The 25081-nt window shown below is 38.5% G+C and overlaps 4 protein-coding genes across 4 annotated transcripts; 2 read left to right on the top strand and 2 right to left on the bottom strand.

Annotated features, from left to right (window-relative positions):
- adma (adrenomedullin a) lies at positions 1–1608 on the top strand. The gene is made up of 4 exons (XM_020939028.2): positions 1–138; positions 668–763; positions 850–957; positions 1051–1608. Exons 2-4 carry the CDS (start codon positions 675–677, stop codon positions 1340–1342), a joined length of 489 nt encoding a protein of 162 aa, XP_020794687.1. The 5' UTR covers positions 1–138; positions 668–674; the 3' UTR covers positions 1343–1608.
- A 5647-nt stretch (positions 1609–7255) lies between these two features.
- ampd3a (adenosine monophosphate deaminase 3a) lies at positions 7256–10791 on the top strand. Its single transcript, XM_055154320.1, is given in 14 exon segments — positions 7256–7346; positions 7407–7423; positions 7426–7628; positions 7733–7824; positions 7939–8090; positions 8092–8173; positions 9560–9636; positions 9638–9701; positions 9734–9834; positions 10211–10290; positions 10292–10379; positions 10452–10562; positions 10635–10649; positions 10651–10791. Coding segments are annotated over 14 exon segments (1314 nt in total).
- A 74-nt stretch (positions 10792–10865) lies between these two features.
- On the bottom strand, positions 10866–12948 carry lyve1a (lymphatic vessel endothelial hyaluronic receptor 1a). The gene is made up of 6 exons (XM_020938931.2): positions 12250–12948; positions 11989–12172; positions 11774–11913; positions 11462–11614; positions 11314–11386; positions 10866–11158 (listed from the first exon to the last, which is right to left on the bottom strand). The coding sequence occupies exons 1-6, from the start codon at positions 12326–12328 to the stop codon at positions 11056–11058; spliced, it is 732 nt and encodes a 243-aa protein (XP_020794590.1). The 5' UTR covers positions 12329–12948; the 3' UTR covers positions 10866–11055.
- Positions 12949–13088: 140 nt separating this feature from the next.
- On the bottom strand, positions 13089–25081 carry mrvi1 (murine retrovirus integration site 1 homolog). The gene is made up of 20 exons (XM_055154319.1): positions 25034–25081; positions 24580–24671; positions 24434–24495; positions 23266–23439; positions 22271–22354; positions 22142–22188; positions 22014–22067; positions 21452–21904; positions 21034–21106; positions 20374–20497; positions 20259–20289; positions 18334–18474; positions 17261–17392; positions 16899–17052; positions 16774–16823; positions 15867–16001; positions 15397–15461; positions 14420–14542; positions 13935–14063; positions 13089–13858 (listed from the first exon to the last, which is right to left on the bottom strand). The coding sequence occupies exons 1-20, from the start codon at positions 25079–25081 to the stop codon at positions 13696–13698; spliced, it is 2334 nt and encodes a 777-aa protein (XP_055010294.1). The 3' UTR covers positions 13089–13695.

Below are 25081 nucleotides of genomic sequence, written 5' to 3'. Positions count from 1 at the left end.
CTATAAATGCTGCCTGTCTGCTGTGTACGAGCTATTAGAGAAGTGACACAGCTGCCTTACAGAAGTCAATTCAACCTGTGGAATACTCCATTGGATCTGAAACTTACAACAGCTTTTGCATCTCGTAGAGACTAACAGGTATGTGCTTTTAAAATATTAGTGTGCTGTGATTTATTTCTGTCTGGTTCTCTTATCCTTTTTGAGGTCAGAGCAGAATTGTATAGACAGGTTATCTATGGTTATATAAGCAGCTCAGCTCTTGACATGTGTCTACAGAGAATTGCCCTATAGAGTCAGACACCAGTAGATCCTATTGTTACCATAAATGTGCTATTTTGGGCCATTCATTTGCATAGATGAGTCCGTTTAATCAGATTTAGCTGTGTTTGACTTTAGAGCCAAGCTTATTTTGGACTCCTAAGTGTCCTTCGCAGCACTGGCCAGGGGCCCAAAGCATGGTTGTAGGTTTACTTAACCCAGCAAAACTTGACCTTAGCTTAACTTTTTAAATAAATGAATGATAAGTGCAAATAACTTAGCTTTTGGACTCTTGATGTGGCACTATACAGAAAAGATTTATTTTACTTAACATAGCCAGACATTGAAAAGTTAAATATTAATTTATGGACTGAATAAGTGACTAATGTTTGTCTTCTGATGTCAACAGAGTCAAAATGAAATTCATCCTGCGCTCCTTTCTATGCGGCTGCCTGCTGGCCACAGTAGCGCACTGTGTAGAGCTCGATCCTGAGCTCAAAAAGAGGTCAGTTACTCATATTAATTATTACCTTTTTAATTAGACTCCGAGACATGTACCTTGTGAGACTAATGGACTTGTTCTTGTGTCAGGCTAAACACATGGCTGGGGAGCCGGCTCAGACGGGATCTTTACACTCTGTCTACAGAGCAGAAACTGGTCAGACCTGAGGACTTCAGGGACTCACTGACACACTCCAGGTAAAGACTGTCACAGCTGTGATATGGTATACCATATATGTGATTTGGAAAATTGGAATTTTTGTTTAATCATGCATTTTTGGTCTTGTATAGCTCCCACACTAATGTCCGCACCAAGAGGTCCAACCAGCCGAGGAGACAGGGCTGCTCCCTTGGCACCTGCACAGTGCATGACCTGGCACATCGCCTGCACCAGCTCAACAACAAGCTGAAGATCGGCAGCGCCCCCGTGGCCAAGATCAGCCCCCAGGGGTACGGCCGCAGACGGCGCTCCGTCCCAGAGCACAGGCTCAGTCTCAGGCTGGACCAGGGCAGGCTCAGGCCCATGTGGAGCCAAAGAGACTCTCAGCTCCACAAGCTAGAGGCACTCCTCAGACGGACATGAGCAGCACTTTGAAAGAGGAGATAGAACAGAAAAGGAGAAGAGGACACATGGTGTCCTCTGCTCTGCTTAAAGACTTTTCAGATGCCTCTGACTCGCTCCAAGTTTTGTCCAGTACATTGTTCCAGAGGATGGAGAGTCAGAGCTCGGCCGGCTGCAGCTCACTGATGTGGAATGGCCTGCAGCTGGCTCATAGACACTGGATAGCACTGAGTAAAGTCATGGTGCTGCTCTCCACTTGTGACAGGCCAAGTGGACACAAGTTAAAAGTGGGAACTCACACATTTGCTCCTCACAAACTTTGAAAAGTGTATCCTCAGAGGATTGTAATCTGATTGTACTTGTCTGCACTTTTCTGTTGGACTGCATGAACAGAAGATCTACATCATGAAGCCAAAGAGGGAGAAGCTCTCCACACCTCCCATTTTATATGTATCAGTTCTGGACACTGTATAAGGGAAGTCCCTTCTTTTCTGTGAGATATGTCATAGTCCTCATCGGACTGAAATATACTTGAAAACTTATTGTTTTTGTACAGATACAAGTGCAATCTATATTTGTTTTTTTACCGCAATTGTGTGTATATATGTGCTCCTTTATTTAATATTATATAGAGGTTACAATAAAGTACTTATGCAGATTTATTTTTGTACAGGAAGAAATATATATGGGCATTGTAGCTATTGGCCATTATGTTGCAAACTGTGGTTATAGGATATTATTATATTTGATATATTATATATTTGTTTATTTTATTTTGTTAAATGTTGATACACAATGTCATTTAATAAAGTTTTATACATAAAATTAACATAAATTGTGGTTTTGATTCGTTATGGCAAATCAAAGTGTAGCCTATTGTCTGGAGGGACAGAGGAGATGGAGCACCTGGTTTTTGTTAAGTGATTACTGAGTCTCATTAGAGACAATCTCACTACATTCTTAGTACATTCCCCCAGTTATGACGACCCCCTCCCATCCTAAAAAGGCCAGACAGAATGCCAGGCGCATTCCTGCTTGGTTCAGCTCATATTTGTTGGCTCAGCTCTCACACCACAGAGTGGCCTTAGAGCCATGGAGACTGAGGCTTAGCCCCATCTGTATTCAATGCTGGAGATGTGAGGAGACCAAGACGGGGGGTTAAGGCTGACATACCAGGCAGCAAGAGCATCTTAGACACTGCAACAGAGCACCCATAAACTCACCCCCATTTAAGCAGCCCTCTGACACTGGTTTGAACTAATAAGACCACTGTCTTCACATCATACTGTTATCATGCTCTCTTCTCAGAGAATCAGTGGGTTAGTGAATATACTTGATGTGGAAGAAATAATTGCTGTGGAATTTGTGAAATTTATAGCGTACAATATTGACAACAGATTTTTCCTAGGAAAAAAACATAAATTTCCCCAGTCTAAAAGTGGTTATTTATAAATTATCTTACTGGAACAATAGTAACCTTAGCCTACATGAACAATAGTCAATAAATAACATCTGTATCTATCTCAAAGGGACTGCGAATACTCAAATAGCAAATGCAAACACGCCATCTAGTGGCTAATCAAATGGGTCCATTAAGGTCAACATTCTCTTGTTATTACCTCCGCCAAGGAGGTTATGTTTTTGCCGGCGTTTGTCTGTTTGTTTGTTTGTTTGTTTGTCTGTTAGCAACATAACTCAAAAAGTTATGGACCGATTTTGATGAAATTTTCAGGATTTGTTGGAAATGTGAAAAGGAAGAACTGATTTCATTTTGGGGGTGATCCGAACGAAATCCTGGATTCTGGATCACTTTGAAATTTTAGTTAACATTGTGGTAAATGGGGCCAAAAAATTTGTTTCTCAATATCTCGGTTAATTATTGACCAAACCCCATGAAATTTGACTCAGGGATGGACAATGGGATCCTCTTTCATATTCCAAAGGCTGATCCGGATCTGATCCACAAGACAGATTTTATCGCAATTTATATAAAAAATGGGGGTAGTCCTTGGCGGAGGTCTGCGCTCTCTGAGTGCTTTTCTAGTTAGAATTATAATGACAGTGGATTATAATAGGCCTACAGTTGTAAGTATATAGGCCTATGGACTGCAATTAAAAGAAAAACTTACCCGTTTTAAAATGCTATTTTGAGGAAAATACTGGGACCTTTTGATTCCTGGGGCTGTTCCTGAAAAAGATAAAGGTTAGACCCAGCTATGTAACGCACAGAGAAGCTTCTTTGGTGTATTATTGATGGTTTTCAGATTCTATAATGTGTGTCATACTCTCAAATGGGGGGCAAGTTGACCTACAGAACAGAGCTATTTAAGAAAAATTGGCGACTCATGCGAAGTGCCAAAAACTGCACTTAACCCAAACGTCCACTTGGGGTCACTCTAAGATTTCATATTGGTGCATCTTTATAATTTTAAATTCGTTAAACTAAAGCTGTAGCGTCTATCAACTAACCTGACTATGCCTTTTTAACTTAGTATTGTTTTTTTCTTTTGTTTTACCACTGCAGTTTAAACACACTGAGAGCACACAGTGATAAGGTGATGGGTGAGATTAAGTGATATTCGTATAGTCTGAGTTTAATATTGCATTCCTGGCTGTGTATCCACATGTTTTATTATAAAACAGTCTGACCATAAAGGACCGACTTAAGATCTGTTAATTGGAATTACAACAGTTTAGTTGGATTGTGCTGCTAAATAAGTCCTTCTCAAATAACACTACAGTCAAGGTTTCAGTTAAGTCACATGGATGGCTGAACCTCACCACTACACAGGACCATAAACACTTGCAGTGATCACAGCCTAATGAAAATGTGTTGTTTATTTATTTATTTTTGACAGAGTGCTAATGTCTGCATTGTATCTCCATAGTAACTGCTAAACATTCTGCCACAGACATACATGCAGCCCCAGGGTGGTGCCACTGCAAATGTTTTGTGACTGTACTGCTGCCTTAGTTTCATGTAACCATAGTAACACTGCCCTTTTTCTCATAAAGTCGCCAGAAGAAAAAAAAGGTGAGAAGGACATTTTCACCTCCACCTTGACTTTAAAGGCAGATGTCAAGTCCCTGTTTTGGAGCATGTAAATCGTAAAAAAAAAATTAAATAAAATCTTACTTATTTTAAGAAATCAGCAAACATACATATGTATGTGGTTTAATTTATAGTACTTGCCAATCATGAAAAAGGGAACCAGAACAATAATAAGAGCTGTGTAAAGTGATGTTTAATTATTCATGAGCATTCGTGAAAAGGTACTTTCTGTGTTGATATGATTCAGCATAATGCAACACAATACTTTTAATGTGACTGTGTGCTTAATGCTGTTCCTCAGAGAAGAAATCAGCCAAGGCAAAAACAGTCATTACAACATCTCTAGTCAGTATTTATCTTACTAGCATTTGACACAATCCAACAAAAAGACAAAGAAAATCAGGCCAAACTGTGACATTTCGGAAGTCATGTTGCTAATCCCCATACATGTGTCATAGTGTTGACTGTACACAAACTCCTGTTAATGTCCTTTGTGGGTGGGCTCTTTCTTGTCTTCTGCAGACATGTACCACGAGTTGGATAAAAAGACCCTGAGTGATAACGATGACAAGGAGATGGAGGACGTGTCTGGGGTGAAGGAAGTCTGGGAGTCTCTGCTTAGACTGCTGCCCTCTGGACCAGGCCCTGGATAAGCGGAAGAAAATGTATGTATGGATGGATGGACTGTTCTAATAGAGAAGGTTGACAGTATATTCTGTTCCATATGTATGCAACAGGCCAGTGAGCATGAGCTCATGAAAGTGCTGGCAGAGGAGCAGTCTATGGGAGAGGCTGAGAGGTGGGCGGACAACAAATAGTATTATAATTATATCAAGACAATATATTTTAAAGGTAACATTCTGACATTCTTATAAATTTAGTATGTTTGCACAAGGAAAGCTTTCAGGATTTATTTAACTTTTCCACTGCTGTGAGAACAAAGGGTTTCAGCAGTGGCACCTCAATTTCTGATCCAGAGTAATAGCAATGATGGGGTTTATATATGCAACTACTGGAATGTCTGTGCGTTGCCAAAACAAATATAAACTTGTTTTGATTTAACTTTACATTTCATTTGAGGAGAGAGGCGCTGTAAAACCATGTAAAAAACATATAAAAACATGTAAAACCCGGACAACAGGTGGCAACAATGAAATAAACGTAGGAGACATTATTTTATTTTTCTAGGCGCAGTCAGGGGCCAGAGGGGGTCCGGTTTGGGGACCACAGGATTTCATCTCTGCTGTTTGCGGACAATGTTGTCCTGTTGGCTTCATCGAACCAGGACCTGCAATGTGCACTGGGGCGGTTTGCAGCCGAGTGTGAAGTGGCTGGGATGAAGATCAGCTCTTCCAAGTCCGAGGCCATGGTTCTCGACCGGAAAAAGGTGGCTTGCCCTCTCCGGGTGGGTGGAGAGTCCCTGCCTCAAGTGGAGGAGTTCAAGTATCTCAGGGTCTTGTTCATGAGTGAGGGGAGGACGGAACGTGAGATTGACAGGCGGATCGGTGCAGCTTCGGCAGTGATGCGGTCGCTGTATCGGACCATTGTGGTGAAGATTTACCGGTCAGTCTTTGTTCCTACTCTCACCTATGGTCATGAGCTCTGGGTAGTGACCGAAAGGACGAGATCACGGATACAAGCGCTCGAAATTAGTTTCTTCCACAGGGTGGCTGGGCGCTCCCTTAGAGATAGGGTGAGGAGCTCGGAGTAGAGCCGCTGCTCCTCCACGTCGAGAGGAGCCAGCTGAGGTGGCTCGGGCATCTGTTCCGGATGCCTCCTGGGTGCCTCCCTCGGGAGGTGTTCCGGGCATGTCCCACCGGGAGGAGGCCCCGGGAAGACCCAGGACATGCTGGAGGGACTATGTCTCTCGGCTGGCCTGGGAACGCCTCGGGGTCCCCCCGGAGGAGCTGGAGGACGTGTCTGGGGTGAGGGAAGTCTGGGAGTCCCTGCTTAGGCTGCTGCCCCCGCGACCTGGCCCCGGATAAGCGGACAAAAATGGATGGATGGATGGACATTATTTTACCTTCAACATTTTTATATTTATCACTTGAAATAGCTCACAAATATCTCAATAATATCATAACTGTCCTAAATCATCGTGTTACATATACTGAGTGTAGAGCAGACCTGTCACAAGGATTACAATGACCTAATGTATTATTATGACCTAATACATTTACTTGAGTCACTATTTACTGATATTCTACTTTCTTCCCACTGTGAAAATACCAGACATGAGCACTATTTCATGTTTCATCCTTGCAACTGCATTAATTTTAAAATCAGATGTTTCACCCAGTTACTTTTAACTTACGTTACTTGAGGAGTAGTTTCCCAGAATACTTTTACTCTTAGCTACTTAACACATTTTTTGGACTTCTACTGTTTACTTAGACTTGAGAAATATTTTTTTAAGTAACGTTATTCTTAATTTAGTACAATTTGTGGCTATTTTACCCAATGTTCATGGACATCAATGACTGTCACATGTAAGTTAGTTAGCTTACTACTACTCAATACTACTACTAGCATTAGACCAAATATATTTAGTATTTCTATGAATGAAATTAACTGCAGAGTGTCCCAAAAAGGTAAAGTAATCTGACCCGGGGCATGTGAGAGCTCAGGTGGTTGGACTTGAGGCTCGTTGAATTCAGGTTCTGCTGAAAAACAAACTCTATTAGCTGTTAGCTTAGCTTAGCTTCGGACGGTGAAATGTGGCTTCGCTCTCGCTCATGGCCGGAAAACTGTCTAGATTTCCAAAGAATCGCATTTGGATGAGACAGCTACACTGAAGTGAGTCTCAATATTCAATAGTCAATATAATTTCAAACGCCCATCTTTTGAAAAATGACTCCCATTTTCCACTCTCAAAGTTTGCAATGGCATATCACAAATTGTGCAGAACCACAGCCCAGTTTCTGAGAATGGCTGAAAACAAAATATGTACAGAAGAAGATGAAGTTCTGCCAGGTTACAATTAGTCACAAAACAGTTTAAAAACTATTTAAACTAAGAATCTCTGTCTTTAAGATATATGTCCCTGTCCAAAAAAAAGGGTGATGATCCTTATAGTGTAGAGGGCATTCCAGAGAATAAATCCTATACCATCGCAATGGTCGATGGAATGGTGAAAATTTATGAAAATACAGAGACAGAGAGTAAAGGAAGGTCTCTGTACATGCCTTGTATGGACCAGTGGAGTTTTGCAACGCACTACACTGAATTGCTGGCTATGATTGCTGATGGTCCCACGTAAGTTTATTAAAATATAAAGTTATATAAATATCACAATTAAAGTTTTAGGTTTAACAAAGGTTTAATTTAATTTTAATTAAGGTTTAATTATTGCTGTGCAGTAAAATGTATTGCCACAGACAGCTGAACTTTTGAAGTTCAAAGTTCCACATCCACAAGATGCTAAATGAGATGGAAGAGGGCCTTACAGGAAGTTTCTGCAATAAAGGTGAAATATGTAAACGATATTCTTTTCCCTTGAATATTCTAAAATATGGCGTTAAACTTGGCTATCTTGCATTTCTTCAGGTGTTTTTATTGCTGAAAGATACCTTGAAAAACATGCATTTGAATTGTTTCTCTTTACAAATCTCTCATATCTACATCGTGGCCTGCATGTTCCAGAAACACTTGCTGACGTTCATTAAAGAAAAATACCAAACAAATGTAGATCGAATAGTTTTTGAAAAAGAAGGAAAACAAGTTGACTATGAAACAAGTGTTTCATGGCCTTGGTAAAGACCCCTATGACTTGACAGTAGCCTTTCTTAATGTGCATGCTGTAAATATAAGATTTTTGAGCACATTTTGAGATTTGGTTAGACTTAGACTTGAACTTAGAATTAGACAAACTTTATTGATCCACATGGGAAATTACTACATAGACTTTTTTGCTGAATAATACCAAATATACAGATTTGAATATGGGTCAGTCCGTATGAAACCAGCTGTTTTCAAGGAAGTTTCCTGGCTGAAAAAAATTCAATTTTTTTTTAAATCATCAAATGAAAGAATCTCAAATTTTAGCTCAATCTCTTGAGTCGTTCCTGAGTTAAGGCCCACTGAAATTTTGGGGCCATGCTCACTTTTTCGGAAGCCTTAATGTAAAAGCATGTTTGAGAGACCATAACTTCATAAAAAACAGAGCTAGGAAGCTGAAATTTTTTATTAATGTAGAGTCTTGGTCATAGATTTTGAAGCCACAAATAATCTCCAATTGTCTTCCCTTATCACAAGCAAATAGTGTTTAAGGCTATTAAAGGTAATTGAACCTTTCTAGCAGGTGGGAAAGTACCTAAGCTCCACCAAAAATGACCTGTGAGAGCTCATTTTCAAAAATTCATTTTGAAATGAAGGAATTTAATAGTAGATGTTTTTATTACTTTAAACTACTCAGAGTATGCCAAAGTTCCTCTGGTAAAAAAATTATCAACATCTAACTGTGCCCACATGGGGAACTGAGGGTCCAAAGAAGGGGCCAAAAAGATAACATTAGGTGTTTGAACATATTTGGGACTCCACACCATCCACATGAAAGCTTAGAAAAGTGTGAGATTGCTGTCAGAAATGGTCATTCTCTCAAATATTCAGGTTCAGCAGTTAGTTTGTAAATATCTGCTTGGAGTAAACAGATCTTGGACTTCAAAAATTAAAAAAAAAATTTAGCGTCAACCAAATGTAAGATTTTGGGGGCCCACAGAGCCCCCTTAATAAAGATACCCAATATTTGACAACAGATTCAAAATCTATGACCAAGAAAATCTAAAATAATAAAAATTTTCAGCTTCCTAGCTCTATTTTTTATGAAATTATGGTCTCTCAAACATGCTTATAATTAAGGCTTCTGAAAAAGTGAGCTTGGTCCCAAAATTTCATCGGGCCATAACTCAGGAACGACTCAAGGGATTGAGCTAAAATTTGAGATTCTTTCATTTGGTAATTTTAGACATTTTTAGAAAATTTTCAGCCAAATCTGAGATGGCTCACAAGGGAGGGCGGCTGATTTCATATGGACTGACCCATATACAAGTAAAATACAATATATGATAAATATAAATTATTACTAGGCTATATAGAGTAGAGTAGAGTAAGAGTGGAGTCCTGTCCTGTATGTTTATTGTGGGATTTGGTTAAACCTGTGTGAAGGTGATATGCTTTTTTTAAATGGTGGAGACAAACCTTTCATTGATTTGATAAATTCAACTCCAAGTACAACCCAGTGGGAGTCAGTGAACTTAGAGAAATCTGAAATCTTTCTAAAAACTGACAATTTCATTGAAGGAGAGTATTTTACTCAAATGATAAAGATGTGTTTTTAGTTCATTGTACGTTTTCAGATCCAGTAAGAAGGATGAATAGTATATTTTTGGATGGATCCATCACTCACTTGGTCTCTGCTTTTTTGGCAGCAGACAGCATTTCTTATGGACTGAATTTGAAAAAGGTTTGTCAGTGAACTGATAACACATAACATTTTCAGGAAAAATCTATGTGTTATTGTTACAAAAGGTGCACTATGTAACTTTTTTGGGGGAGAATCTGCCACCTGAAAATGTTAATAATTTGCATTGAATGTTCCATGGTATGTCATTGAACTTCCCTTACTCCATGAAGACACGCAAATGACATCCCCAGGGCAAGTTACAGGTGAGATCTGTAAAATCAGATCGGCTCACAGTAAGAATATTTTTAATGCCTGTTGAACATTCAAAGCAAAACAACAACATATGAAGATAAGCACGTAGCATACTCTTCACCGGAGTTACACCGTGCACCTTTAAATCAGTAAATAAATTATGATTATATTTTCCCATTCCAAGAGCCCTGTGCTACAATACCTGTTCTACTTGGCTTAAATCCCGAATGCAATGTCCTCACTGAGCAACATCAGCCTTTTCTTGTTCTAAAAACCCACCTCTTTAGTTTCTACAAAAAGGGCTGTGTGTATCTCTGTCCACAGATGACCCTATACAGTTTCACTACACCAAGGTGAATATTCTACCAAATATACTCATGTATCATGTAATTAACTTCTGTATTGATGATTTATATTGTGTTGAGGAACTACCGATGAATGAACATGCCATCGCAGCTCAGCTCTGGAAACTTACCACTTGTGATGTTTGTGAAATAGCCAGGAACAGTGTGGTGCAGTGTGGTCTTTCCCATGAGGTTCATATTTCATTTATTGATCAGGTCTAATTGTTATGACCAGTAATATGTTACAAAATCTTTGGTTTTCAGAAAAAGATGCATTTCATTGAAAAAAAATGATCTTAAAGAAGGACCACAGAGGAATGACATCCTGTGCTCAAATGTAGCTCAGTTTTGGATATCCAACAGATATGAAACATTTTGCAATGAACTATGCCTCCTGGTGAATGCAGTCAGGCCCATGTAAACTGCACAATTTTCTCATAGCATTGCATCAGAAATAATATTGTAAAGGTGTTCATAATAACTAATCAACATAAATAGAGAAATAAATACTTTTATTTTCAGTGGCTCAAACATTTGAGTTAATCGTTATCGCATCAATAAAACTTAATAGTTTGTTGCGTTGCCATCTAGTGGCCAAAATATGAAACAATTCAAGCTAAAACCAAAACAAAACATAAACAATAAAATATTCCACATATTTACAGTGACCATAACAAAGTGCATCTTAAACACTATCCACTTTAGTTGGACAACGTTTCTTGGTTTCATATTTGACATGTGTCCATTCTTCTCTCTCAATATATGGCTCTTTTTTAGAGTTACGTTTTCTTTGGGTAAAAAAAAAAATAATAAAATTAATCCTCTATCTTTTTTCACTTATTTATAAAACAGTTAAATGCAATAATAATAATAATAATAATAATAATAATAATAATAATAATAATAATAATAATAATAATAATAATAATAATAAAATACTTACATTTTTATATAAACCACAGCCACTATTGCAACCACAAAGACTGCTACGACTGATGTGATCACCACAGTTTTTTCTAAAACAGAAGGAGAGAAAATTGCCGTAAGATTGGTAACTCAAGTGAAATGTCAATAAACTTGAATTCCCATACTTCCTGAGGATCCCTGAGCGCTGCCCACTCTCGACTCCTTTTTAGCTTCACTGTCCACATGTTGGGACAGACTGGGCAGTGTATTATTGTCCACCTGTTCGGACGAGCGAGTGGACTGGACTGGGGGCAATGATGTAGGATCTTCCTCTGTATCTGTGAAACCATAAACAGGATTTCTGATTGTTGTCTTATTGGCCTGTTCTTTTATTATTATTTAGTACAGGTTTAGCCCCTGTATAACAATGCATTTAAAATGTATGCTGTTTTATCCTGGATTCTGGATTAGATAAATTGCGTTGCTTTGTTTCATACCTGATTCATTGAAGCAAAAGACATCAAATTTCTTGGTAATCTCAGCTCTCCATCTGACTATACCAGTTTGGCTTTGTCCACAGTTGACCTGTGCTGTTATACGAGGAACAACTGCCAAATGCTCATCAGTCCATCCAAACCTATGAAAAATAGAAAGAAAGAGTTAGAGTACTATTTTCATTGAAAAGCTGTTCAATATGGCCAGTGAGATTTACCTGCATGTTTCTAATCCTTTGGTCAAGGCCTTTACCACTTGTGATACTGAGGCGATGTTGACCCCCAGTGATTCACAGATACTGCGGGCTTCGCTCGTATTAAACGCATAGTACGCCTGATTCAAGTTGTTGACATAGCTCACTTGGAAGACTCCAGCAATGTTACGACCAAGTGGAGGAAAAACTTCACAGCAAAACAAATGAAAAGAAAATTATAATGCAAATGTGCATTCAGAAAAAAATTATATTAAAGTAACTTACCTCTGATATTGGCCATATCAAAATCACAAATGCACAGACTGACTGATGCTGCAATTGAAAGCAATAGTAACATATTCATGACTACTGAGAGTAAGCTAGTGTGAAGGATGACAAGTGCTCAGTGGTTTGTCAGTCTGTGAGGCTAACAGCAGGGTTAAATAGAGGTGGGCCTGGTGGTGTGTGCACCCTGTGCCAGAATGAACAGGAAAAGGAAAAGGAAAGAACAATTCATAGGTCAGATAGAGAGCCATCATATGTTCTGCATCCAGTACCTCAGGGACCAATGAGAAATCTAATATGTCAACAGCAGCTACTTCTGCTGAATGTATGCAGATAAACTGCCAGAAATATTAAAAGAGAAATGAGCGCTGATAACACAATAACGTTTGACATATGTCAAAATTCTATTATTGTATATGTCTATTAGCCACTTAACATTTGCACTTTATTTACCTTTCTTGACTTCACTGTACATTAGTTTTCATATGTGCCACAAATCTGCTTGAGCAAGACATCTGTAAAGTGAAGCATAAAAATAAGAAACAAATGTTTTAGAATGCAATGTTCATACTTGCAAAGGTCAGCGCTGTTAGGTAATATTTTAGTTCACATGAATCCCACGCCTGCTTTGATGAGTTTTGGCATGACCACATATTCCAGGTTTAAAAAAACACTGAAACCAGGAAGTTATACAAAGAGTGCTGACGAACACTCAGCTGAGTTGATTTGGGAATAAAACGAGATGGCCCGGAAATCATTAGTGGAGAACAAAAATTACATGCATGTGCAGTAAAATTATGTGTTTTGTTTGTTATATAAATCATACAATCTGCTACAACTTACACAACATTTTAAGGCACCTTTATTTTAAGGTGTGGTGTCAGAACATAATAATCACAAAAACTCAAAATTAGGCAAACTTGTGCTTAGATTAGGGGAGTATTTTGTCCTCTAGAGGTTCCACGTGAACAACCATTTCAGTGATCTGAAAACAAAATCCAAAATAACTGAAATAACTACCACCCACTTTTATGTATTGCACCTTAGAACTAGGAATGTGCTGTTACAATGAAAGTTTAAATACGAAATTACAAGACAAAACAATAAACATCATTATTATATTATCTAGTACTATTGATCAAATTAAATAGAACTCAATATATTTTAAGTCACATTAGGTGCCCTAATTTTACAGGTGAAAAGTTTTAGCAAGCAATACATTTAAATATATTTCTCAAATCTCACTACAGAGTTGGTCCCTGGCGAATATCTTCCACAACAGAAGACAATCTGCAATTTTCCCATTTCAAAAAGGCTTGTCAGTCTATAAACGAGCCACTTCTAGAAAACCAGAACTAAATTCAAGTGAGTCCGTAAGTGTGGTGATATGACATCAAAAAGCTTTGGTTGTTCTACTAAATCCATGTACTTGACGGGCCTGTCTGGTTATGTATCATCACGGCGAGTGTAGTAGTTTTTGAAGAAGGAAAATATACTGATGACCAGGCACATGAGCAGAACAAACATTAGGACAACCAAAAGAAGCCGTTTGCTCCAAGAGACTCTGGGACAAAACCGCCCGAGACAATCAAAGATTTCCTCCATGCTCCTGAGACGAGAAGAATCAGATAAATACATTTGTAATTGTAATGTAGCCACATTACCCATTACTCATCTGCACCCACCTATTGGGTGTGATCTTCTTCCCACTTTCTTCATCTTTATGTTTCACTTCCAGAGGTAGTATGTCTGAGACACTTTCTTCCTCAGGTTTCTCTTCTTGGGCTTTGCTTTGTTTTAAGCCCTCTTGTAATCTGAGGTTTAAAATATGACAAATACTAGTCGGCATATTGTTTGTAGAAGATTTATATAGACAGTGAGTGAATTCATGAATGTGAGTCTCAGCAATATCTTCACAACAGAAACATAACAGAACTGTGGATCAGATCCTGAAGGTAAATGGCCTCCTGACTGACGCATTCCTCAAACTACAGTGGATAGTAGATACATCCCTATACTACATATGGTAAAGAATACTTCAGAAAATATTAAGGAAGTTCAAATCTATGTTGAAAAGGTGACAACTCTTGCAAGAACTAGATATTTGTAAACAAAGGCATCCATTAAGGTCCTTAAATGTAGTGGCTATTATGAACTATTGTGAACTTACCCTTTATTGTAGGCCTCTTCCTCAATCTTCGCCTTGAGTTCAGCTCTGATCTCCGCCCTCAGCTCCTCGATGTTGACTGAAGGCTTGGCTGCCTCACCTTCCTGGTCTGGAGCACTCTTTCCACTGTATTGTTCAAATAGGAAAGAACAGTCAACCTTGAGCATCATTACACCAGCACCGAGGCGGCAGATGTTCACATCTGTATGTGTCTTTCATCATTTCAAAGAGTGGCACAATGGTATAATGGCTTCATTGTATCAGATATTATCACAAGCCACGATTCTAATCTAATCTACACAGAAAAAAAGGGTTTGCAGGAGTAAAGAGAGTGCCATCGCAATAATGTGCTTTCTTATGAGCATGATTGCATACTTTGATCCCAGGTGTTATTTCTCTCACAGCTCTATACAATAATCCTCCTGATGCAAATCGGAGAACAAGGGCCTTGGACTGCCTGCTGCTTATCTAACACGCATTTCCAGACATGTCCCAAATGTAATAGCCGCATAACAGTGAACTTAATGACCAGTCTGCAGCTGAGTGGGTGAAAGCATTAAAGATGTCGTTGTAGTGGTGTCAAACAAACACAGAGGAAGATGAAGGTGGCACTTTGCATGTCTGTTTGTGCAGCTCTTAAGCTCTTGCAGCTTTAGTCAGGTTTACATTATGAGCAGGATATGACTGTAGACATGCGCCTGGGCTTTGTCAAAGTCTGAGACAAATGTTTGGATTAGGACCTTGCATGCTCCGTAAAGAGTGTCTTGATTATTTTTTATGCCTCCACGATTGTTTTTACTGTGGATAGTGTAAAACACATCCTGAAAGTTACAAAACAAGCCAAAGGTCCCAGCCCAGAACAGTAAAGCTTTTGATAAGAAACCGCCCAAGGACAATCGTTCTGAAGAATGAGAGGTGGGGCCTGAGAATGCATCAATTGCATGAATGTACATTTAACACAACAAGTCCATAAAACGTACCATTCAGCTCCTGACTGCGGTGTATCTGTGGGTGCAGGAGTGACTTTTGGATCATTGGCTTCACACTGGATATAAAAAAATAAATAATGATGAATTTAGGCGTGGAAGAATTGCTAATGTTCAAACATTTCAAATTAGTAAATACTTTTAATATAGCATGTAGGTGCATATGGTATTACACAATTAATATATTCTATATTGTATTATAAGAAATTTTGCTGTATGGTTCTAAAAATGCAGGTTAAAATTGTACTGAAGCTTTTTTGTAAGTATAAAGTTTGTTTTAAGAAATAGTAATATGTACATATAGGTTATCCTTAAAATAAGACTTAATAGTCAGATTTTGTCTATGGTTTACCTATGGTTCATTGCTGAGCCAAACTTTATATAACCTTTTATCCTGCCTTCTTTTTGACATTTATTCAATACTTGATATGTCACCAACTGTTGCAGTGGACAGGAAGACATACCAGGACAGGAAGTGCGGCACCAGCGGACAGTCCCACGCTGGGGCCTGGTCCGGCTGTCGAGGGGTTCTGACCCGGGATGTTCAGGAGATTAAACTTCGGCACCACAGCCACACTCACCCTGCGCCTGGGCAGTGCCTACGTAAGAGTGATGTAAAGAGACAGGACATGCAACTGTGTCAGCCAGAGTCATAGGCTACAGAAAGTTCTGATATGGACAGAGGATACAAAGCAGCATTATAATATGGCATTAATAAAGATAATAAGACTGTTACAATGTCTTTCACACTTCAGTTATGTGACTTCAAATCAATTTTTTTAAGGTCCTATATTACACAAAATGGATTCATGATAGCTCTAAGTCATGTTATAATTTCGTTATCTCCCAAAAACACAACCCAGAGTTGTGTTTTGGTTCATGTTTAAGTACTATTGTGTTTATTAGTCTGACTGCATCTCCAAAGCTAAACATGCTTTGCTTCACCTTTTGAGGTCATAGCTGTAGTTTTCAAGTTATGAATTACCTCTCTCTACCAATCTCTACTGATCTTTAGTAGAGATTGATAATTCCAGGGTTGAAACCAACCAAGTGATTCTACGGAAGGTGTATGGAGTTTAAAATCCCAGAGGAGCACTTCTGGTATTACCGCATGACATCACAAGGTGGAAAACTATACCCCATGTTTTTGATGAACAAACAAGATATTTCAGAAAATAGTGTAATATAGGCCCTTAGTTGTTTTAGACTTCTTTCCATACTTTACTTTACATTTAGTACAATGATTTTCTCTCTTTACTGTGTCCGAATAATTTCCATTGTGGATCAAAAAGTCTAAGTCAGATCTTAATTATCATGATTATCTAACTTGGTGTTATCATACATATCTGTTGTAAAAATCTAGATACTCACTTTACCAAGAGTGACAGACATGGATCTTGATGACCGTGGAACTCCATCATCTATGAAACAAAACACTTTTACCTTGGATAATTTTACACCGAAATTGTTTAAAACATATTCAAGTTAGTCTTTACCTCCTGTGTCTACAGAGCCCCCATAACATCGATTGGAATTCTGGTTTGCCAACTTTTTATACTCCATCAACTCAGCATGGTCTTTCTCATAAGTTCTTTTCAGATTTTCAACGTATTGCATCATGACTTCTGTTGCCTTGTTCATACGCTTTTCCTGTAGTAACATAAAACTTATAAGAAAGTCTAGACTGTCAGCACACTAGAACTTATTTGAGACACTATAGCATCGGTATTTGACATTTTGCATACATATACATGTACTTGGGGCATGATTATATTTTTACCTAAATTTTACAAAACAGTGAATGTTGCTATAAAGGTACTATAAGCAAGCCATAAACATACATAAAAATATAACGTACCTGCCGTACTGCACCCACTATCTCTGCCCGGCTGGACAATCTTGTGGCCAATCGATGCAGTACCGACACTGTTTCGATCAAACGCTGGTAGGCCTCACGCTGCTCCATGTTCTGCCATTGTGGGGATGTAACCTGCCACATATATGAAACACATAAAATCATTAACTGCCTTTCTGAAAACCTCAGAAAGACAATTTATTTTTAATGTGCAGGTACTGATTAAGACTGAGAATATGAGGCTCAATGCAATTGCATTATTATTATGGCCTGATTGTAATTTAATGCATGTCCTCATGAGTTCTTTAAATTGAATGGCAGTAACTCAGTGACCCAAACTATGGCCCAGGGGCCAAATGCAGCCCTCGGACCAGTTTTGTTGGCCCTCAAGCTTCCTGCTGAATTGGCCCAAAATACCAAAAGTAGTACTTTTTACTGCAAACTAAGTTGCTATCACACCTAAATAACAAAAATGTTGATGTGATACAGACCTAACATAAATGTTGCAAGCTGTATTAAAGCTGTGGTGGCTCAGTCAAACCTCCATCAAATGCAACCTTTTGAATAATACACCTCATTGTCCTGTATCTACAGTCCTCAGTGAAAAAAGTTTGGATAGCCCTGAAATAAGTGCTCTATTTAGAGTCAATTTAATCCACATGTTTGTATAACAAGTAGTTCTATTTTAGACCTGGTTTAGCCCCAGATTAAACCTGGTTCAAATATGATGATACTTGGGAGGTCAAATATTTTATTTGATGATACTTTGTTGGAAAATTTTAAGAAGCAGTGCAATATCATATTATTATTATTGCATGTTTTGTTCTGTATGTTTGTTTTATTAGATTTTTGCTCTTATATTGCAACATGTGATCTGCTGTGTCCAGGTAATTTGTGGAAGTCCAGCTTTTTAAATATTTCTTCATTTAGTGTAAAATCTCTCTTGTACTGCATGCTTATCAAATAGCTTATTCCTAAGACAAGATAAATATTGATACATTTCCAGGAATTTTTTAGCGTGAGTAGTAGACACCATCCCTTTACTATCATCTGATTTCATGTTTTCAAAGACTGACCTTGAGGGCGTTTTTAAACTCCTCCAGTTCCTTCTCAGTGTCTTCCTCTGTCAGATTCCTCTCCCTTTCAGCCTGTTTGAGCCGCATCTCCAGAGTGTAGTTGTCATTGCGATAGGCCAGTGACAGCTGAACAAATGCATTCTGTAGGAAGGAAATGGACAGTGTTGTAGCCATAAAACAGCAGATTAAGTGTTAAGATGACTGGCTGGTGATAGCAGAGCACCAGGGTGACGCCTTGTACCAGAACATTAAGGAAACTCTCCCACAGTAAAACATAGGCTCACACGGACTGGCCTTGTGTCACTGAGGCTGTTTACAAATCAATATTAGTTAGGGCTGAGCAACTGATTTGATTGATTTTCATCATGACTGCAATTATTGCTCCAATCCATTGCAAAGGTATTTAAAGCTAGCTACCTAAAACAGATGAAAAGAGGGCACTCTTTGAATCTCAAATAAACTTTTTTATAGTAGATGAATATGTCTACTATAAAAAAAATAAAGGAAAAAATTACCTAAATAATGGTGACCTTCTTTTTCTTCACTACTGAGTAGCCCCAACATTAGTTAAAGGTGCATTGCACAATTTTTCTGGCTGAGGTTGTTACACTACATGCATGTTATCACTTTGCCTGGGTTGGGGTTACCAGGACTGTTCCACAGTATGGCATTAAACTTATCTAGCAAATATTTGTTCAGTTACATGTGCTTTTATTGCTTGAAAAACATGTATTCCTATTTTAGGCCAGACTGTGGAACATTCAGGAAAAGCAATATTATTCATCATGGAGGCAAGCAGTTGGTGGACCCTCCACCAGAAAAGTTACCCATTGCTTTTTAATGCTGCAGATTTAAAGGTGGACAATAACTGTAACTTTTCTAGTGATGATGGTGGAGGGGGGTCTGCACCTGCTTATCTGCTGCTTACCAGGAGATGTTACTACTTTGCTTAGAATGTTGTATGACAGTATGACATTAACATTACCAATTTACATGGAGAGACATTAATTAAACTGCAGCAATAATAATAATAATAACACTCTTAAATGAATACACAATAGAAATTTCACACTGTGGAATATTTCAGGCAAAACAATATGATGGAGACAGTCTGTGATGTTCAAAGGGATGCTCTGAACGTGGGACACTGCAGAGAGGAAACATATGACCTCTGACTGTTTGACATCCCCAAGGGACTGCAGCCTGAGCCCAATTACGTCACTAAATGTGTTTGCATGTTCTCCACAGGAAATCACTTGCAGTCTCTTTGGCCTGATCAGGGACAGAAAAGCACTTTCCTGTTGACAAAACAGGGCCAAACCAAATGCCGTGTAATAAAGAGGACTGGCTGCAAAGCAAGTCATCAAAAAGTTAAAGAGAGGCTACATGTGTCTATTGTTCAATGACAAGTGAAATTCATGTGGGACTGTGTGCCAGCGAATGTATTATTTTGCTCTATATTGATACTTTGCAGCTGATATCATCAGCATTTACTGGGGGTGTGAAGCTAACTGAAAGCACTACTGTGTTAGAAGCTCTCTTACTCAAGTTAGTCTTTAATATGAGCTTTATTATATACACAATCTGACCAGAAAGAGCTGAGTTGGAACTACAACAGGTGTTATTTGTGCTTCTCTCACACATACAATTACAATCACAAGCTAGCTAGTATTAGCCAACAGTTAGTCACTCACAATTTTTTTTTTGTGAGTTGTTGTTGTTTGAATCCATTTTGTATTTTTTCTTGAGTTTCCAGATGATCTTAATTTTGGCCTGAGTTTGCTAATGTGTGCATTGTGTCGCCATGGTAACTGATGAACATTTCACCAATAGAAATGCATAATTTCACCCCCAGCAGCATGTCATTGCAAAGTATAAATAATATAACAAAATGGATTTTTGTCTTGTAAAGCATTTGTACTAACCTCAACCTCTTTCTCAGTAAGTGGAGGAGCGCTGTGGTAAAATGGATGAATAGAAAAAAAGATTAGCAAACTATGCAATTATAGACAACACAAAGATAAACACTGAATTACTCACCAGCCTGGTAAACCTCTGTGAAGTTTAAGTTTCCGCAACATCACATCAGAAATATGTGGCGTGGCATCTGACTTCTCCTTAGACTCATCACCACTGTTTACTGTTGGAGACACTGGAGGACCTCCTGAGTAATCAAAGTGGTTGAAATAGTAAATGACTACTTAAGTAATGAAAACACAATAATTCTTTGGTTTGACATTTGTTTGTGTTCATCCAGTGCACTTACTTGACCATACTATATGGCAGCAAGTTTCATATTTTTAAATACTCAGCGAGTAAGAAGTATTATAACAACAAAAGGGTCTGCATGGTTAATAACTGTACAACAGTTTAGAGAACACAGCTAAATCTAGTTCTTCAATAAAGATGTCTCCTAATGGATAAGTATGTTTACCAACCCCAAAACATAGACTCATTGAAACAGGGAAAATCCATATGACATTAACAAAGCATCGCCATTATTCTCTTAAGTCCTTGCACATTTGCTACTACTCCACCTACTATTTCAACATGTAAACAGCACTGCTTGTTGCATATTTTCATTGCCAGTAAATTGGCGACTGAGGGCAGAACATAATGATTCTGGTTCAGGAAGAGCACACCCTACTATACACTGTCTCACTCCACCATGAGGCCACAGGGAAAGCACATGACTGTTACCTTTTTCCTGTTCAGCAGCTTCACTTAATTCTGGCAACTTAGATATACTCTGGTTTCGCATCAACTTGTGCTCCTTTGTAGAAAAGGCAAAACAAAAACATGACATTACTTTAAGTCAAATAAAAAAGGCTAGTGAAAATGCAGATTTAAATATTTGCTACTAACATTTGTTCCCACTATCCACATTAAACAATTATGTATGGACCAACTTAGACATTTAGACTTGAGAGGCAGGCCTACATTTCTACCTACTACATTTTGATTAATTTTAGCTGGACTTGTATATTATTTAATAGATTATCCACATGAACTTTACAATTAACTTAATGTGGCAAGTAAAGCCCATAACTGGCTAGTGACAGGTTTTTCAGGTGAGCAAAATTGTGTCCTGATTGGAAATACTGCTATGATGTCTTACTTCTCTGAGTTTGGATAGTTTTTGGATGCTGACGGGCTGTAGTGGGACATCTTTGTAACCTGAGGATTTACTGACAGCAGTATCACGAGATTTGTCTGAGAAAGTGTCCTCTGGCGTTGGGGGGAAACTCGGTCCACCATTTAAAGGCTTCAGACTGCCCACAGTGTCCCAGGAAACAGCTCTCATTAGAGGAGGGAAGGCTCCAATGGTTTTGATCTCTGCTGTACAGGGGGCCTGCTGCGTTGGGGGTCTTGGGACGGGCTTAGCAACCCCCGTGGCTGGCAGTTGGTTTAGGTTTCGGCCCGGACTGGTCTCACCGTCGGATTTGGTGACTATGGCGGGGCTTTTTGGTGGATCACAGTTCTCTTTTGGAAGCACAAAGCGTGGAGATAATGTCCCAGACGATACTTTTCTCTTCTCTGCAGGTTTCCAGTCCAGCAGTGGTCGGGATCCCTTTGTTTACAGAAATACAGGCCTGAATAAGTAAACTGTATACCTTGTATTTTCCTCATTATGGGAATCATTAAAGACTTTTGAATTGTTAATTTATATGGCAACTCACCTCATTGTCATGTGTTGTGCTTGGCTGCTCTCTTGGTGAAGGAACCTCCAGATGCTATGAAATACATCTATGTTATTTAAATAGCGTAAAATAACTCGGGGAACAATTAAATTATATAGTGACATTACCTCAGCAAATACAGGACCTGCTTGGGTAAGATCAACTGGGCTAAAGCCTAAAAATCAAATAAAAGTACAATTCTTATTCATGTTAACCATGGACAATATTGGCAAAGGCAAGTTGACTGAGGGACATACTAGCTTGAGGAGCAACAGTGAGGGAATTGCTTCTGGAGGAGCAGGGGGAAGACGTAGGAGTTGGAGTTGGGGTTGGAGAAAGACCTGTTGGTTAAAAACACATTTTATGATATGTAAAATATATATAAAATAGTATATAATTACATTTTCCCTACTGACTGTTTTCCTCTTAAAAGCTTTGAATGATTTCTATTCTCTTTCTCCTGATATGAGGTAAATAGGTTCAAATTAAGTATTTATATTGTGATGTTGATGTATTCATAACTAGAAAAACACTCAGAGAGCGCAGACCTCCGCGATAAAATCAGTCTTGTGTGGATCAGATCCGGATCAGCCTTTGGAATATGAAAGAGGATCCCATTGTCCATCCCTGAGTCAAATTTCATGGGGTTTGGTCAATAATTAACCGAGATATTGAGAAACAAAATTTTTGGCCCCATTTACCACAATGTTAACTAAAATTTCAAAGTGATCCAGAATCCAGGATTTCTTCCAGATCAACCCCAAAATGAAATCAGTTCTTCCTTTTCACATTTCCAACAAATCCTGAAAATTTCATCAAAATCGGTCCATAACGTTTTGAGTTATGTTGCTAACAGGCAAACAAACAAACAAACAAACAAACAAACAGACAAACGCCGGCAAAAACATAACCTCTTGGCGGAGGTAATAATAAAGTCATTGTACATAATGGTCAAATTGTTTTTGTTGTCATTTTGTGCTTTGGTTCTCAAGCTGAAGAGAGTAGCATGAGCTCTTCACTTTGTGTAATAGATGACTTAAAAGCTTCAGTTGCTATTGCCTATTGCATTTCAAAGGCCACCTCATTCTCTGCATGTCTAATCTGGTCTCAATTTATCGTTAGCACTTAGTTACTATTATGCTCTCTATAACTCTCCTCTGTATGGCACGCAAACCATTTTACCTTCTAATCAGCAGTATCTGATAGAAATGTCCTAATGTACTGTCCAACTGTAACATGGAGTATGCCTCACGTGTGGGTGAATCAGTGAGACTACTGCTGGAGCGACGGCCACGGCGGGTCAGGAAGCGGTCGCTGGCTTTCTTCGCCTGCTCCAAAAGCTCCAAGTTCTTCTTACGGTCTTCCTCTGACAGCGCCATCTCCGGCAGTGTATCTTTCACCAGGTCGATTACATTACCTGTACTGTCTGAAACAACAGGCACACACCAGCTAAATGAATGTACAACTTAGCACAAAGTACAAAACAAAATCAACTTTGAAAATGAAGCAAATGTAAACATTCTCCAAAATCTACAAGTGTTATGATTAAAAAAAAATGCAATGTGCCCTTTTTAATTATCTGATGGCCGTTTGGTTATCTGTTTGTCAACATGAAGATGATATTGCGCTACTTGAAATGTTCCACAGTATGGTATTAGATTTATTTATGCATTTGTTTAGTTACAGGTTGTTTTTAATGCACTAAAGCATTAGGGCATTAGCCTAAACATTTCTTACTGTCTGAAAGGATCACTTCTCCACAGAGCTCACCTGGTGGTGTCACCTACTATCTCTCCATGGGGGTTTATTGATCATGCAGTGGAACATTCTAGTCAAAGTAATATAATCTCCCTGGAAACAAGCAGGTGGTGACCCTCCACCACAAAAGTAGTATAGCAGTCACCTTTAAACATCAGAGCAATTGTACAGCAAGTACTGAAACATAAAATCTGTGCTGTTGTGAAGTCATTGTGAAAGAAGGATCATATTCAATTCAAAAATTTCATGCCGTAATATTATTGCGAACAGGGCCAACATAATCAGGTAATCAGCATAGACTGAAGTGTTTTCTGTCCTTTGATGTTTTTTTTTCTAAATAGCAACGTTCTTAAAACATTTGAAATATGTGGGAGGACACTAATACAACACACTGAATCATCTCTCGGGACAAGAATGACCAAACTTAGACTGTGAGGTGGTGTGGTGCCTCCTGATTTAAGGGCAGAATACCAAATCATAATATTGCTTTAGGCCCTTGGCAAGACTTAAATCATCAATGTACAAAGGAGAGGAAAACATAATAATAATGTAACTTTTGAACTGATACAAGTGTTACAGGGAAGTCAATTAAGGAAATGCTTTAGAACAAAAAATACACATGCAAAAATAAACAAAAAGTAAGTTACATTACATGTGCATACCAACTGTGGTGATTGGCTCACTGGATGAAGTTCTAGCCACTCGTGTTCTTGGACTATGTGGTCTGAAGGGAGTAAACACAACATTACACCATTTTGATATTTGCAGGTTTGTCAAAAAAAAAAAGCAGTCTGTGTTTAGGTGTTACCTGGCCTGGTCAAGAGATCGGTCACTTTGTACAATCACAGTGGCTTGTTTTGGAAAGATGATGGTGGGAGTTCGGGTGTCTATGGGTGTGGACTACAGAAACATATCAACTTTATGTTATTATTTAATTAGAGCAAAACAATTACTGGTTTTCATTTGACATCCTGACATTCTGTAAGCCTCAAATGTTTAGTGTTTTACCTCAGTCAGTTGGATACATATAGCATAATAATGAACTTTGTGTTTAATGCATATTGTAAGGTTCAACATTTGGGACTTAAAAATTGACTGTGAGCTTTAAGCCATGCCGTTACCTCAGCAAAAATATACCTGGAGTTGTATTTTGTTTCATTTACACATGTTTGAGTAACCCTTAATTCGTTTGTTTTTATTTCCAAAACTCAAAATGCTCTCCTCCACCTTGTGATGTAATGTAGTGGTAGTTTTCATGTTACCTGTTGTTCATTAGAAATGTCCAATTCCAGTGCTGAAATTATCCACAT

Source organism: Boleophthalmus pectinirostris, unplaced genomic scaffold (genome assembly GCF_026225935.1).
Source record: "Boleophthalmus pectinirostris isolate CB_2022bp ecotype Guang Dong unplaced genomic scaffold, ASM2622593v1 HiC_scaffold_19, whole genome shotgun sequence".
Classification (NCBI taxonomy): Eukaryota; Metazoa; Chordata; class Actinopteri; order Gobiiformes; family Gobiidae; genus Boleophthalmus; species Boleophthalmus pectinirostris.
This window is presented reverse-complemented; position numbering and strand designations above follow the sequence as displayed.

Bases quoted from the DNA above. Each gene is read 5' to 3' on its own strand.
- lyve1a (XM_020938931.2), bottom strand. From the start codon at position 12,328: ATGAATATGTTACTATTGCTTTCAATTGCAGCATCAGTCAGTCTGTGC. The intron at 11,615-11,773 runs GTATGAAACAAA...ATGGTTTCACAG, and splicing joins CTTTTGCTTCAATGAATCAG to ATACAGAGGAAGATCCTACA. The intron at 11,387-11,461 runs GTATGGGAATTC...CTTCTGTTTTAG, and splicing joins CGCTCAGGGATCCTCAGGAA to AAAAAACTGTGGTGATCACA.
- adma (XM_020939028.2), top strand. From the start codon at position 675: ATGAAATTCATCCTGCGCTCCTTTCTATGCGGCTGCCTGCTGGCCACA. The intron at 764-849 runs GTCAGTTACTCA...TTCTTGTGTCAG, and splicing joins GATCCTGAGCTCAAAAAGAG to GCTAAACACATGGCTGGGGA. The intron at 958-1,050 runs GTAAAGACTGTC...GGTCTTGTATAG, and splicing joins GACTCACTGACACACTCCAG to CTCCCACACTAATGTCCGCA.
- mrvi1 (XM_055154319.1), bottom strand. From the start codon at position 25,081: ATGTGGATAATTTCAGCACTGGAATTGGACATTTCTAATGAACAACAG. The intron at 21,905-22,013 runs GTGAGTTGCCAT...CTGTAAACAAAG, and splicing joins GCACAACACATGACAATGAG to GGATCCCGACCACTGCTGGA. The intron at 17,393-18,333 runs GTCAGTCTTTGA...TATATGTGGCAG, and splicing joins AGTTTAAAAACGCCCTCAAG to GTTACATCCCCACAATGGCA.